The sequence below is a fragment of the Pelecanus crispus genome, chromosome 2, assembly GCF_030463565.1.
Source record: "Pelecanus crispus isolate bPelCri1 chromosome 2, bPelCri1.pri, whole genome shotgun sequence".
Lineage (NCBI taxonomy): Eukaryota > Metazoa > Chordata > Aves > Pelecaniformes > Pelecanidae > Pelecanus > Pelecanus crispus.
The window spans coordinates 160,354,086-160,367,477 of record NC_134644.1 but is presented as its reverse complement, the minus strand read 5'-3'; the positions used below and the strand labels follow the sequence as shown (position 1 = coordinate 160,367,477).

General features: G+C 43.0%; 1 protein-coding gene across 1 annotated transcript; it reads right to left on the bottom strand.

Moving 5' to 3' along the window:
• Positions 1-1,384: 1,384 nt before the first annotated feature.
• On the bottom strand, positions 1,385-13,165 carry MAL2 (mal, T cell differentiation protein 2). The gene is made up of 4 exons (XM_075706296.1): positions 13,031-13,165; positions 10,576-10,746; positions 5,297-5,455; positions 1,385-1,456 (listed from the first exon to the last, which is right to left on the bottom strand). The coding sequence occupies exons 1-4, from the start codon at positions 13,163-13,165 to the stop codon at positions 1,385-1,387; spliced, it is 537 nt and encodes a 178-aa protein (XP_075562411.1).
• Positions 13,166-13,392: the final 227 nt, after the last annotated feature.

Sequence of the window (13,392 nt, the reverse complement as noted above, 5' to 3'; positions counted from 1 at the left end):
GTTTTCCCTTACACAACCACTGCTGGTGTCTGCAGAATATTCAGGTGCACGGGCAAGATGTGGGGAGCAAGCTGTTTTACGAATGACAGGGAGCCTTTATTCTCCAAGGTTATCAATTTGGCACTATTCACAAGAGCAAAAATTATTTACTAGCATTATAAAAAAAGAAGTTTCACCATCTGCAAAACGGCATGAGTGTTAGGGAGCAGAGCACAATGCTGTCGTTTAGTTTTGTTAAATTAATTTTCTATATGTAATATTGCATGCCATCATACAACAGGGATATTCAAGAGAGGCTCAAGTAAACTTCATTCATTCCAAAAGCAAACTCCGTAGTGGGCAGACTGCTTTGCATTCCACTGCTTTCAGTAAAATGTTGCATAGGCATCTATCCAAATAAAAACACCTTTACAACACTGCAGGTTTAGAATGCAACAAACACCACACTGCAAGAATTGAGGTCAGACATTATTCACCATTTGGTAACATTCCATTCAAATGATACTGACTCACGTAATAAGTAACAAATGCTGCACTGGAAGTAATAAAAACAAAGCTGTACTCCAACAAAGTAAAACAGTGCAAATATTCCTGTTAAACAAAAATATACCATGTATATATACACACACCACAAATGCACTGTTTTGTTTTGCAGTATAAATAGAACTGATTAAGCTAAATTGCGAAAACAATGAACTACTGACAGACAGTCCCAAACAGTTTCCATCTACTAAGGAATACAGTAAGCTTTAAGGATCAGATGACCAAAGCTGGATATGGCTATAAAAGAGTATCAAAAGATTTCACTGGATGGGTATTTAAAATATTTTCTCTGTACATCAAAAGTTAATAATATATATACTAAGCTGGTATCACAAAGTCAGCTTGGGCTCTGATCACGCAAGGAGCAGCACACAGAAAACCCATGACTCTACAAGGAGCCTCAAGGCTCTTGCCGGTGTGGAATGCAATGTAATGCTGCAAAACACTTAAGGCCCAATCCCAGACTTAACAAGGGGGAAGCTTTTTAGCTGCCTATGCAGTTAACATGTTGGTTTAGTTTCCATTTTCTTCCTCTTCTGATTTAGCACTAGAATTCTGTTAGCTGCTAATAACACATCTGTTTATCCCTGAACTCTGTAATACCATACAATGAGCATGCTTCTAATGACTACACAATAAAAGTAAAAATTAGAAAAGGAAGAGATGGAAACTTGTTTTCTGTTAAGGAAATCCTGATTAGGGGGCTATTTGCATTTCAGCACTTGAAAACAGATTTTAAGCAAAAAAAAAGTCTTTTTGGAATTAGGTTACAGTAAAACAGACAAGTAGCACTTAATTTGATCTGAAGTAGAACACTCGGGCATTAACCTCTCTTCAACTGCTATAGCCTCCATCTCCTTAACGCCAGGGCTGTGCTGCAACCGTAACAAACAGTTGTTGCAAAGGCAAAAACCTAGAGGAGGAGCCGGGAAAAAAAAAAGAAAAAAGAAAAAGAAGTGAATCACACACTACATTGTTCTACATTTTTTTTTTTTCTATTCTAAGTGAATACAGGAACACAAATGATTCAAAAGTTTACCCCCAGCTAAAATGCTTAAGGTAAAGATAGGTTTGGGATCCTCCGAAGTTTTCTCATTAACCTCTCTGTAATAACCCCATGTTACTGCTTTTATCATAGAATCACAGAATGCTTTGGGTTGGAAGGGACCTTTAGAGGTCATCCATCCCAACCCCCCTGCAATGAGCAGGGACATCTTCAACCAGATCAGGTTGCTCAGAGCCCCGTCCAACCTGACCTTGAATGTTGCCAGGGATGGGGCCTCCACTGCCTCTCTGGGCAACCTGGTCCAGTGCTTCACCACCCTCATTGTAAAAAATTTCTTCCTTATATCCAGTCTAAATCTATTCTTCTTTAGTTTAAATCCATTGTCCTGTCACAACAGGCCTTGCTAAAAAGATTGCCCCCATCTTTCCTGTAGGCCCCCTTTAAGTACTGAAAGGCTGCAATAAGGTCTCCCTGCAGCCTTCTCTTCTCCAGGCTGAACCACCCCAACTCTCCCAGCCTGTCCTCACAGGAGAGGTGCTCCAGCCCTCGGATCATTTTGGTGGCCCTCCTCTGGACCCGCTCCAGCAGGTCCATGTCCTTCTTGTGCTGAGGGCCCCAGAGCTGGACGCAGTGCTCCAGGTGAGGTCTCACCAGAGCAGAGTATCTTGCTTGCTTGCTTCAGATGACATGTTGAAATAGAATATGAAACAGAATGTCTGTGTAAATTATGGTACAAAGTAATCATGTGTATGTACACCATATATTTCGATTTTCTCTTATCTAGACTGATCAAACATTAATCTCAGATTTGTTTCCAAGTGAATGCCTTTACCAGCAAACAACTAAGACATCCCTCGAAACAGCAGAGCTCTCACTTGCAGAAATACAGAAGCAGCTTAAAATGTGGCCTCCTTGACCAGATAATCAGCCATTAGAAAAACTTCCTGATAAATGCCAGAAGTTGCTATTGCTCAAGAACTGAATTGAATAGATTTGAACTGAAGGTCACGCCACAGCAAACTTGAATATACAATGTAAACCAGAAGGAAGGGTCCTGCACTTTGGTCACAACAACCCCATGCAACGCTACAGGCTTGGGGAAGAGTGGCTGGAAAGCTGCCTGGCCAAAAAGGACCTGGGGGTGTTGGTCGACAGCCGGCTGAACATGAGCCAGCAGTGTGCCCAGGTGGCCAAGAAGGCCAACAGCATCCTGGCTTGTATCAGCAATAGTGTGGCCAGCAGGAGCAGGGAGGTGATTGTCCCCCTGTACTCGGCGCTGGTGAGGCCGCACCTGGAATACTGTGTCCAGTTTTGGGCCCCTCACTATAAGAAAGACATTGAGGTGCTGGAGCGTGTCCAGAGAAGGGCAACAAGGCTGGTGAAGGGTCTGGAGCACAGGCCTTATGAGGAGCGGCTGAGGGAACTGGGGTTGTTTAGCCTGGAGAAGAGGAGGCTGAGGGGGGACCTTATCGCTCTCTACAACTCCCTGAAAGGAGGTTGTAGTGAGGTGGGTGTTGGTCTCTTCTCCCATGTGGTTAGCGATAGGACAAGAGGAAATGGGCTCAAGCTGCACCAGGGGAGGTTTAGATTGGATCTTAGGAAAAATTTCTTCACAGAAAGAGTAGTCCAGCATTGGAACAGGCTACCCAGAGAGGTGGTGGAGTCACTATCCCTGGAAGTGTTCAAAAAACATGTAGATGTGGCACTTTGGGACATGGTTTAGTGGGCATGGTGGTGTTGGGTTGATGGTTGGACTGATGATCTTGGAGGTTCTTTCCAATCTTAATGATTCCTAGTTTTTACTTTCATTAAAACTAATCCAGCCACCAAGCCAGGAAACATGAAATTACTACTCTACCATTAATTGGTTTAGTGGTGGACTTGGTAATGTTAGGTTAATGGTTGGACTGGATGATCTTAAAGGTCTTTTCCAACTTAAACAATTCTATGATTCTATGAAGAAATGAGAAACTGAATTGCTTAAAAAAATAGTTTTTCATATTGTCCAATGCTAACAATGGATTGTATCTCTTAGAACATACAAATTCAATCATGTCGTAACAACCTATCCCTTGCTTTCCATACCAGTGTTAATTTGACAATTAAAGCTTTGAATAGATGCTACACTGTAGAATTATCACCCATATAAAATGAACATATATATTTTTAATCACAGTATACAAAAGCAAGTTTGAAAGACAAAATGTTAGCAACCTTTTATTTTTTTTCCATGTAGATCATAGGACTGTTTTAATGAAGTGTTTCAAAGGATTACCATTTTTTTCTGTATGTCCTGACTTTCTAATTATATACTTTTGGAAAAAATGCAAAGACGCTAAAGGCTACAGTTATCTCATTCACATTTCCCATCATTTGTTAATTAAAAATACTGAGTCAAGTTACAAAAGATTCTCCTCCTCCCCTATGTTGACAGGGATTTGAGGGGCTCGAAGAACTGAATTCTCCGTTGGAAAAATAGTAGGGGAAGGGGGAAAGGGTCTCTTGGAGTCCCCAGTATCCAGTTGTCAGACAAAATGACTGAAGTGACCATATATTCAGTGGGATCTGAACACACTGAACAAGGATTGAAGAGTTACAGAATTTGAGATAGCTGCTTAGTATAAAGACCTTTCTCAGTCCAGGCACAGCTATGACACACCACCTCTGTCCTTGTGCCATATGGCCACACAGCGATCAGATGTGCTTCAGTGTGTTACTGGCAAGCGCGTAATGGTGAGGCATTCTGGACTTGGAGACTGACATGCCCACCTCACCCCTTCAGAGACTGGCTTGCCAAAGCAAAAGGCCTTATCCTTTTTATTCTCCTCTTGCAGAGAGAATGTGAACCTTATATCTTACGCTCACCTCTTTTCATCTTAACATGAACTGAAGGTGTTTACCGTGCAAAATTTATGGTGTATTTAGTTTTAAGGACAACAGATACCCACAGAGGGTTTTAGAAGCTTAATAAATATATACAGTTCCCTGAGTTATGCAAGACCCTCTGGATGGTACAAAAAAATAAGAGCAGTAGTTTCAGTTCTTTAAGTTAAGCCTACTGGCACACCTCTTCTTGCCCTTCAGGAGTCCAGCCAGGGAGAAAGCTAGAGCCTGGTATATTTTCTGACTCAGCTATGCACACCCACATCACCAGATATAGTGATTATGCAACTACAGTGAGAAAAATGCAGTCTGAGCTTAGGCTATGAATAAAAGCACTCTAATCCTTGCCATAAGAGACAGCAGGGCCCTTCCTTACAGGTAACTTTTATGCCTGAGGTAGTAAGTACCTATCTGGAGCTTCACAAGAAGCTAGCCCAAGGTTTTTTCCCCGTGGCATGTTCAGGACTACCTAAATGATATAAAAAAGCAACTAAAAGTTTGAGCACAGGCATGAGATTCACACCTGATGCTTTGATAATGGCTCAGTTGTTATCTTCTTCTATTCTAATAATCAACATTGCTTTTACAAAATATCTTGTCTAAAAATTATAAGCTGTAGTGATCATATGTTTAAAACACTACAGTGAAGAGTAGCAACTGAGCACCCATTACATTAGCATTAGCTTATTCCAGTATTTTTTGCATGTCACTGTTACACACTGTTTGCTGCTTTCAAAGACAATCCTTCCTCTCAAACCTCCTCTTTCTATTCCAGCTTGCTGTTAAGTTCCCAAGTTGAATGGGTGGCTACAAGGGATTACAACACAGTTCTGTTCCCCAGATACAAATATATGAAACACATACCGAGGCTACTACACTTATGTCATATTCACGACCAGTTAGAATCTCCTCTTGTGTGGTGGATTCGAGTTTGCGGGGAAAGTAATGCAGAGATGTAGTTGCTGATTGCAGCAGAAAAGCTCCAAAATAAAAGACAAAAGTAATCCCATGGAAAAGAAAATCCTGAAAAGCAAATAAGAGAATCAGTCTGGGCTGCCATACATACCTAATTCTTATAGTCTCAGTACAAATGAAACCCAACACTGAAACATGAAACGAGCGCTAATAACAGTAACTTTAGATAAGCAGTGTTAAATCCATCCGAGAGCTTAACCTGGACATGTTTTCACAGCTGCTTGCAATTATAAGCAACTCACCAACATAATTAGTGATGAAGAGCAACTCTCCCTCTCCCCAAACCCTATATTCTTTCAAATTAAGAGGCATGTGCTCATCAGTATGTACCTATGCTGACCTTTTACATCACTTTAAAGCTTACAGAACTCTCCCTTCATATGGCCTAGATAAAAAAGAAGGGACATACAGGCCAACTTTGTCACAATTTAAGCAGTACCATACAAGCTTGCAGTCCCCCAAATCCCTTCTCAGCTATAACCTAAGCTCCAGAAGTCCCACCTGCATGCTTAAATTTTGCTTCTGTAAATGCCCAGAAACACCTCGGCCTTGACACACCTGAAGTTTACTTCCTGATACAGTCAGAATCCAAGAACTGAGGCACTTCCTCAACTGTCTCTGACTTGGCTCTACGCAAAATACAGTAATTTGGAAGTACTTCATGATACTGTGGAATAAAATGCCTGAGACTTGAGAGGACAGGAGTTAGGATTTACGTTAAATATGCTTCTCTCCTGGCCTCCTCTAGGCAATTCCCTCCTCTGTCGTGAATGCTAGCTGAACACAAGGTTTAAACATCTAACTCTCACTTCTAGAATCTGTTACTGGAGCACATGAAAAAGCAGCTCTGGTGCCTAAATCTCTTTGCAGGTTGTATTTCAGAGTCCAGTATTCCATGCAGCAAGATCCAAGACATGTTCCAGTACAGTTTTAAAATGTCTAAAATATTCTTCCAACATCTCCTTCTGTTGTTGAGTCTCCAAAGCAGACATTTGCACTGCAGTCAGTTCCTGAGTCCACACAACATGTACTTTGTGCCTATACCTATGCAGGTCTGCAAAAGCCATAGACACAATTTAAAAAATTGTACGCAAGTATATGTATGCTTTTTGATGATATCCAAGTTATATAGTCTATCTCCAGCGCTAATGAATTCTTTATGCACTTTTAATTCACTTGAGTGCAACAGACTACCAGTACGCCAAGAGTGAGAAGCCAGGGTACACCATGTGTGAGTCCATCACAACAGCAGACAGCATTCATATGCACTAAAAATTACTGCGCAACATCCTTACCTACTGACTGTCTGATATCAAAGGGAGAATGTGCTGCATTTCCCTGTTTAGAGAACTGTTTCTTCGTAGATTTGAGATTTTCTTTTTATTGAAAGAATTTTCTTTCCAAACTCATCAGTTGTTCCATATTTGATAGCAGCTAAAGCTACTTAAAATCACACTCCATTCAGTTTGATAAGTTACAATATAAGCTGCTACTACAGTTTCCCATTCCACTTACATCAGGAAATAATTTTCTCTTAATTAAGATCATTTGAGGTTAGGTTCTAGAGTGTACTGCTTTTCTTAATGACTGCTAATTACTGGGAATCGAAGTTTTGGCAAAATAGCTGCAGTAATTCCCAACTTCTGGTTTTCCACCCTGGCTGTGTTGTTGGTTTGGTTGGTTTCCACCCCCCCCCATTTTTCAAAAACAGTTACTTCCTCTTGTAGTACCGCCAGGAGGCCCCGCTGACATCAACAGAATTGAGAAGATAGGGGGCAGAGGGTAGCTTCCTGACCTAGCTGGATGGCCTTCACGTGCTCGGCTTGCCAGATCTCAAGCTTTCAGCGTAAGACACATTCTCTCAGTCTCCAGCTCTGCTGTAATGTCTGTACCTCATAGAAAAATGAGTAGTAAGGACCTACTCCAGCATGAGAGTGCTGAAGCATCGGAGAAGCTGCAGTGCTCTGCTGCAGCTGGGGGAAGCACTTCTCCCCACCAGATGCTTACTGTTGTGGCTTCCCCCTGCTCACTCGAGCCGGCAGACAGACACGCATATCTTTCATGCTACCACCTACGCGCACCATGCAGGTGTGTGCTCACTGTGTGACAAACACTGGACCCCATATCACAGCCTGACGTACCCATTTCATAGCACAGGATTCCAGCAACTTGAAAGGTCTGCGTAAACCCATGGGTAATCAAGGACTTCCATTATTCTTGGGCTGCTAAGTATGTAGTGTGCCACTGTATCACTGTTACCAGCTGTACGCTTTTGGCACCACTGTTCATGAAGGAGCACAAATAGCTCCATGAGGAAGGCAGTGCTGACTGCATACAGGAGAGGTATTTTCAGAAAACAAACTCTTTCATTTCCTTCATTCTCCTCCCAAACCCTCTAATTTCCTTCTCCTGGCAGCAATTACAGTGAAGCTATGTAGCATCAGTAAGGTTCCACGTTCCTATGGTTACGGTTTCTCTGCCCAAAAGCCCCAAGATCTTATGAGGGAGGGTTGTTTGTTTTTTAGTAATTGTTAGCATGGTGCCTACCTCTCCCTTGCCTCCACACTTGTATAACCATTGAAACCTCATACAAAGTGTATGTAAAACACTACCAGATCTGCATGGTATGTTAGTTCACATCTAATTTTGTAAATGACTGTGTTGTGAGTCAGGCTGTAAAGGACAGTATTTGTCATACCATCCGGTTTAATACAGTGATGTAGAGAGTGCTGTACCTCCATAAGATCCATATTTTCCCCCATCTTTTCACTGTGTAGCATCTTATCTTTTAAGTATCTGTATTAGTATCAATGGAGCTACTTATGACATAAGGTATTACTAAACGCAGGGCTGTCAGAATCCCATGCTATTTTTCAAACTTACATTTAAACTCCTGGAGTCCTAAAACACATTTGTTCATGAAGCTCTACATGAAGCTATAGTACTCCAATATAACTAAGCCATGAGTCTTCCCATTTTTGATCTAATGCAATGACCTGTAGCTTCTGAGTTCTATTGCAAATTTAATTTATGAAATAGCAAAACCCATGTATTTATCTAAATACATGTCAACCTAAACCAAACAGGTACACCTTTTTATTTTATAGCAATAAACCTAGTTTTAGGGTTTCTAGTAATTATTTATTTGCAACAGAAGGTAAAAAAAAAAAAAAAAACAAACTGTGAAATGCTGCTAAAGAGCTTAGCACCAACAAGTTACAGAACATTTAGGTCCCTGAAAATAGTGGTCAAATGATGTATCTAGTGGGGTTTTTTTTTTGACAGCTGGAAGGGACTGTATTTCAGCTACCATGTTAGAGATAAAACAACTCACTCTGCATTTATTTAAGATACTGACTTAGTTATGACAGCTTTTTAGATTAAGTTACAGAGTCCCACAGATGCAGCTTTTATAGAAGTCATGTAGCAATTTCCTGATGTAGGAAGTTTTTCAGTAATTTATCATATGCAAGGGGAGAAAATTAACAGTATAACAAATCACTGCGTCAAGTAGCCAATGTGTAAGACACACAACTGTTGTAAGATGAACATTTCTATAGCATTTTCAATCTATAAAAGGCTATGCCCTCACCCAGCAACACTTAGATGCATGATTGTAAATTGGCAAACAGTTTCAATGAAACCCAGGACACTATTAATTTACTTAAGTTATGCACATGCTCAAGGGCTTTGTTGCATCATAACTTGTGAGGATGTTGCAGCATAAATCCCTGTAAAGGTCTCTATTTGTAACTCATTATTAGCCTAACTACTGCCTGTGTTGTGCTGGAAAGCTGACACTGTATGTATGTGTATTCGCTATCAAAAGTTTGTTTTAATAGAATCCAGTCAGTTACCACCGATGGGCTTTGAAGTTATCAGTTAGAGCCCCAAACTCATGAAGCTCTATGATTTGCTTTAAAGACCTTTTGTTTTAAGGGACTGTCCATGAATAACTTGAATGGATAAATAACCACAAATGTTGATACTGAGGTGTGCAATTCCAGCTATGATCAAGAAAAGTGTCAATAGGAAAACTAAGCCATATAGCAGGACGGTGAAGGTGATCAGCAGTTACAAACAACCATACTTTAATATTGTAGAAGTTCTGGTCCTTTTGGAAGATTTTTTGGAAATTCCCATTCTGATCACAGTTTTGCCACCTCTTATTATTCACTTCCAGTAATATAAGAGAGTGTGGTACCATCTCATGCTCAACTACTTGCACACTAAAAACTCGAAGTAAAAAACAGTTAATGACAACAAAGGAGTACTTAAGTTAGCAGTCAATAACCTGAGGTATCCAATGTGGTTGGTAAAAAAGGGAGCCAACAGCTTCCCTTTTTTAATAGGAAGGTATAGTCTGTGAGAACTACTGACACAAGCCATAACAATCCATTATAGCAAGAACCACGTCTTGTCTTCACAATGAAGAAAAGCTGGGCAGAGTATAATGATACCTGTAGTCTCACCAGGCTTCCTCTAAGAAAGATAAGCATTTAAGTCTCCTAAAAGATGTTAAGCTGTATCATACTGCCGGTCATGCTGTCTTTGACTACCTAAGGTCTAACTGCCACTCACCAATGCTGCCCTACCTTTAAAAAATTGACCCAAAAGTCAGCAGAAGACTTTCTTAGGAACTGGAGGAGACCTCCTGGGTGCTTTAGTCCAGTCCGTGCTATCTCAGACAATCGCATCATATAATGTGTTCACAAATGTATCACTTCCTTCACAATGTTAGATGTATCTTTCTAACCCCCATTATTCACCGGGTGTTAATACCACTTCTCTAAGTCAGAAAATATTTTCCAATTTCCAGTCCACAATTATTTCTGGCCATTTAAACTAATCTGTTGTCATGCCTTGTTAAACTGGTCCTCTTCCTGCTGCTCATGCATTTTATGTGCTCATAGATGACAAGTGTACTCCTTCAATCAGTTTCAAAAGCTGGGCTCTTTCAGCCTCCATCATAAAACAGGTCCTGTATTTCTGCCGTCATCCTTGTAGCCCTACTCTTTCTTTTTTCAGTTTCAAATTCCTCTATTTTGAAAAACTTTCTGCTAAAACAGAAGGCCAGGCATTAAGACTTAGGATCAGTACTTCTCATGAAATGATTTTCAGTTTATATAACAAAGGGAATCCTTAAATAAAGAAAAAAAAAATCTTACCGCCTGGTTCCAGTTGACAGCAATTCTATTTGCAAAACCGAAGAGGAACACACACAGGAACACAATGGACAGGAGCCATGCAGTCACTGCTACAAACATTACCCATCCCTGCAGCACTGGTAGTGGAATTCGAGTACAAGCTACCAAAATCCAGACTATCGTTCCAAACAGCTGCAAGGAAAGGAATACAGACGATGAACTGAGAGGTAACTTTTATTCAGTCCTCTCTGCCTAAGAACTAATATCACACATCAACACGTCCTCAGATTACTTTTAGGAACCAAGAGGAAACACTTCAAAAGTACTCAGAGGGCCCAAGTGCCATTCTCAGAAATGATAGGCACTAAGTGGCGGTAAGATGAAGCCACTCTGAAATTCTTAAAAGCTCTTAAAACAGTCTTGAAAAATTGGATTTACAAACCCAGGAGACTTGCGTGCTGCTGCTGAAAATTTTACCCTTACTCTCATTTTGAGGGAAATAAAAGAAATGTGAAAACATGGTTCACACATACACAAATCTCTCTCTATATGTATTAAAGTTAGCATGACAAGGATGTACATCAGAGTTTGATTCAATCTCATAGTGTTTAGTTTTGTAGTCCTAATCAGAAGAGAGATGAAACCGCATCCTCTTTTTCCACGCATTTGTAATAAAATGCTGAAAGAGAACACATGAAGCAATACAGTGAAAGAGAAAACTAGATAACAGAGTAAGATGAGTTGTAAATTATGTTGTAATGACTAGAAAAACATACAGCTTTCCAGAATTATCATAACCCAGGGAAGAATTCAGCACTGCCCATTTTCTTTTCAGTATACGGATCACAGCAAATGAGTGGTGGGGATGCTGTGCTATGATGGGTTGATGGAGAATTTACATACTCTAAAGCTTGCCTGGTTAATCAACTCTTGGCCAAAGGAAGGGTAACAAAGGGTAGTACCTCTCCCTGCAAATCCCGCCTCTTTATAAAAAAGGATAACTGGAGAAAATCATAATTGCTGCTTGAAGTATGTTCATTTATTACAGAAAGATTTAACTTCATAATCCAACCTGCTGTGTAGTGACAGCTACAATCAATTTCCAAGCAAGTTACTACCTTCATGTTTAAATCCTACAGATTTACAAATACAAAGTCAGAGGCTACATTTTCAGATTCACAGAACTTTTGAATCAAGGTTGGATGAGAGATAACTTTCAAAAGATGCCTGCAATAAAATTAGTTGGTTCCTCTTGCGTGTTACGTTGCAGCAGCACATATGTAAAGCTGCATTGCTAGTCTCAGTTCAAAACTCCCAAGGGTTTATGTATAGCCTTCAAGTTGTTCTCTAGGGCTCCTTTTTTAGCTGCTGTGAAGAACCGAACTTTCTCTAGTTTCACAAGACTGCAGGTGCAAGTCTGTTACTCAGAGACTAGATAGTGATGGGCAGTGGGGAAACAGAAGGAATAGCAGAAAGCGTCTGTTAAACAAAAAGCACAGACATATGAAATGTTTTCAGTATTTTGAATGCACAACCTCGTAGGCTTCTTTAAAAATAAATTTAGCAATTTAGAGACTGCTGATCTCAACGCCCACTGTCATGCTGTTTCCCTCATACTACACCTGTCCACTTCAGCTCGGCTGTTAGATGTACAATAGGTGGGCCAACTTCATTAACCTTTTGGCCCTACGGAGTCAGGGCCTGATTTAGCACCTGGACTTGTGCTCTGAGCTCTTTGCTTGGGTGCAGTTTTACAGCTTGCAGGGTGCGATCCATCTCACAGACTGGGACCCAAGCAGTATTCAGCTCTGACCCCAAGAAAAAAAAAAATACAAATGAAGTCAGATGAGTTCTGCCAACGTTTCTTGGGGCCTTTTTTTCCCCCCCCCTACTAATTAGTGCCACAGTTCTGCAGAGCCTTAGCTCAAAGGTCCTCAGCCCAGCGTGCACCACTAAGGTCTTACACGCACAGCAAATTAAACATACTTGTAGGAGTTTGCATAGGACCCGTAAAGCACGCAGGCAGGCAGGCAAAAACCAGTGTAACCCTCCACGGCGGATTTTTGGGTCTGGGACTCCGTGTAGCTCTTCCCCTGCCTACGGGCTTCGCGGTGCCGCCCGGCCGGGGCCGGGGGGGCAGCGCCGCGCCGCCACCGCCCGCCCCGAGGTGAGCACAGGCCGGGGGGAGCGGCGACAGGGCCCGCTGCCCTTCCCGGCATAACCCCGCGTCCCAGACGCCGGCCCCGGGGCCGGAGCGGGGCAGCCCGGGGGCTCCCCGCTGCCGCAGCCTCGGCCGCCCGCACCTTTCCCACTCACAAAATGGCAGGTGAGGAGCGCGGGCGACGCGGGGCCGCTGCCCGGCCGGCCCCGGGCGGAGGCACGACCCCCGCTCCGGCCACCGCCGTGGGAAGGAGGCGGGCGGAGGGGAGGGAAAAGCGCGGGAAGGCCGGCGGCCGCCCGCCCCCCCGGCACTCACGATCTCCAGGAAGATGACGGCTCCCGAGTAGGTGCGCAGGATCTCCAGGCCGGAGGGCAAAGTGACCTGGGGGGGCGGGAAGTAGGCAGCGGGGTTGGGCGGCGGCGGCATGGACGAGGCTCCCCTGGGCAGCATGTTGCCGTGGCGGCGGCCGCTGCCGAGCGCGGCGGGGACTGCCGAGCCGCGGCCAGGTGGGCGAGGAGGAGGAGGGAGCAGGTGCGGGCGAGCCTGTGCGCGCCGCCCCGGCCGCCTCCCTCCTGCCCGCCCCAGCGCCGGGCCCGCCCCGCCGCCTCGCCTTACCGGGGCCTGGGCGGGCGTCCCCGGGGTGCCGGGCACCGGGCCTGCCCCTCGCCGTGCCCTCG

What these genes read in the sequence shown, in the direction of transcription:
- MAL2 (XM_075706296.1), bottom strand. Translation starts at nt 13,165, where the DNA reads ATGCTGCCCAGGGGAGCCTCGTCCATGCCGCCGCCGCCCAACCCCGCT. An exon ending in CCGTCATCTTCCTGGAGATC is followed by an intron (nt 10,747 to 13,030) that starts GTGAGTGCCGGG and finishes CTTTCCTTGCAG; the next exon opens with CTGTTTGGAACGATAGTCTG. An exon ending in CTGTCAACTGGAACCAGGCG is followed by an intron (nt 5,456 to 10,575) that starts GTAAGATTTTTT and finishes TTTGCTTTTCAG; the next exon opens with GATTTTCTTTTCCATGGGAT.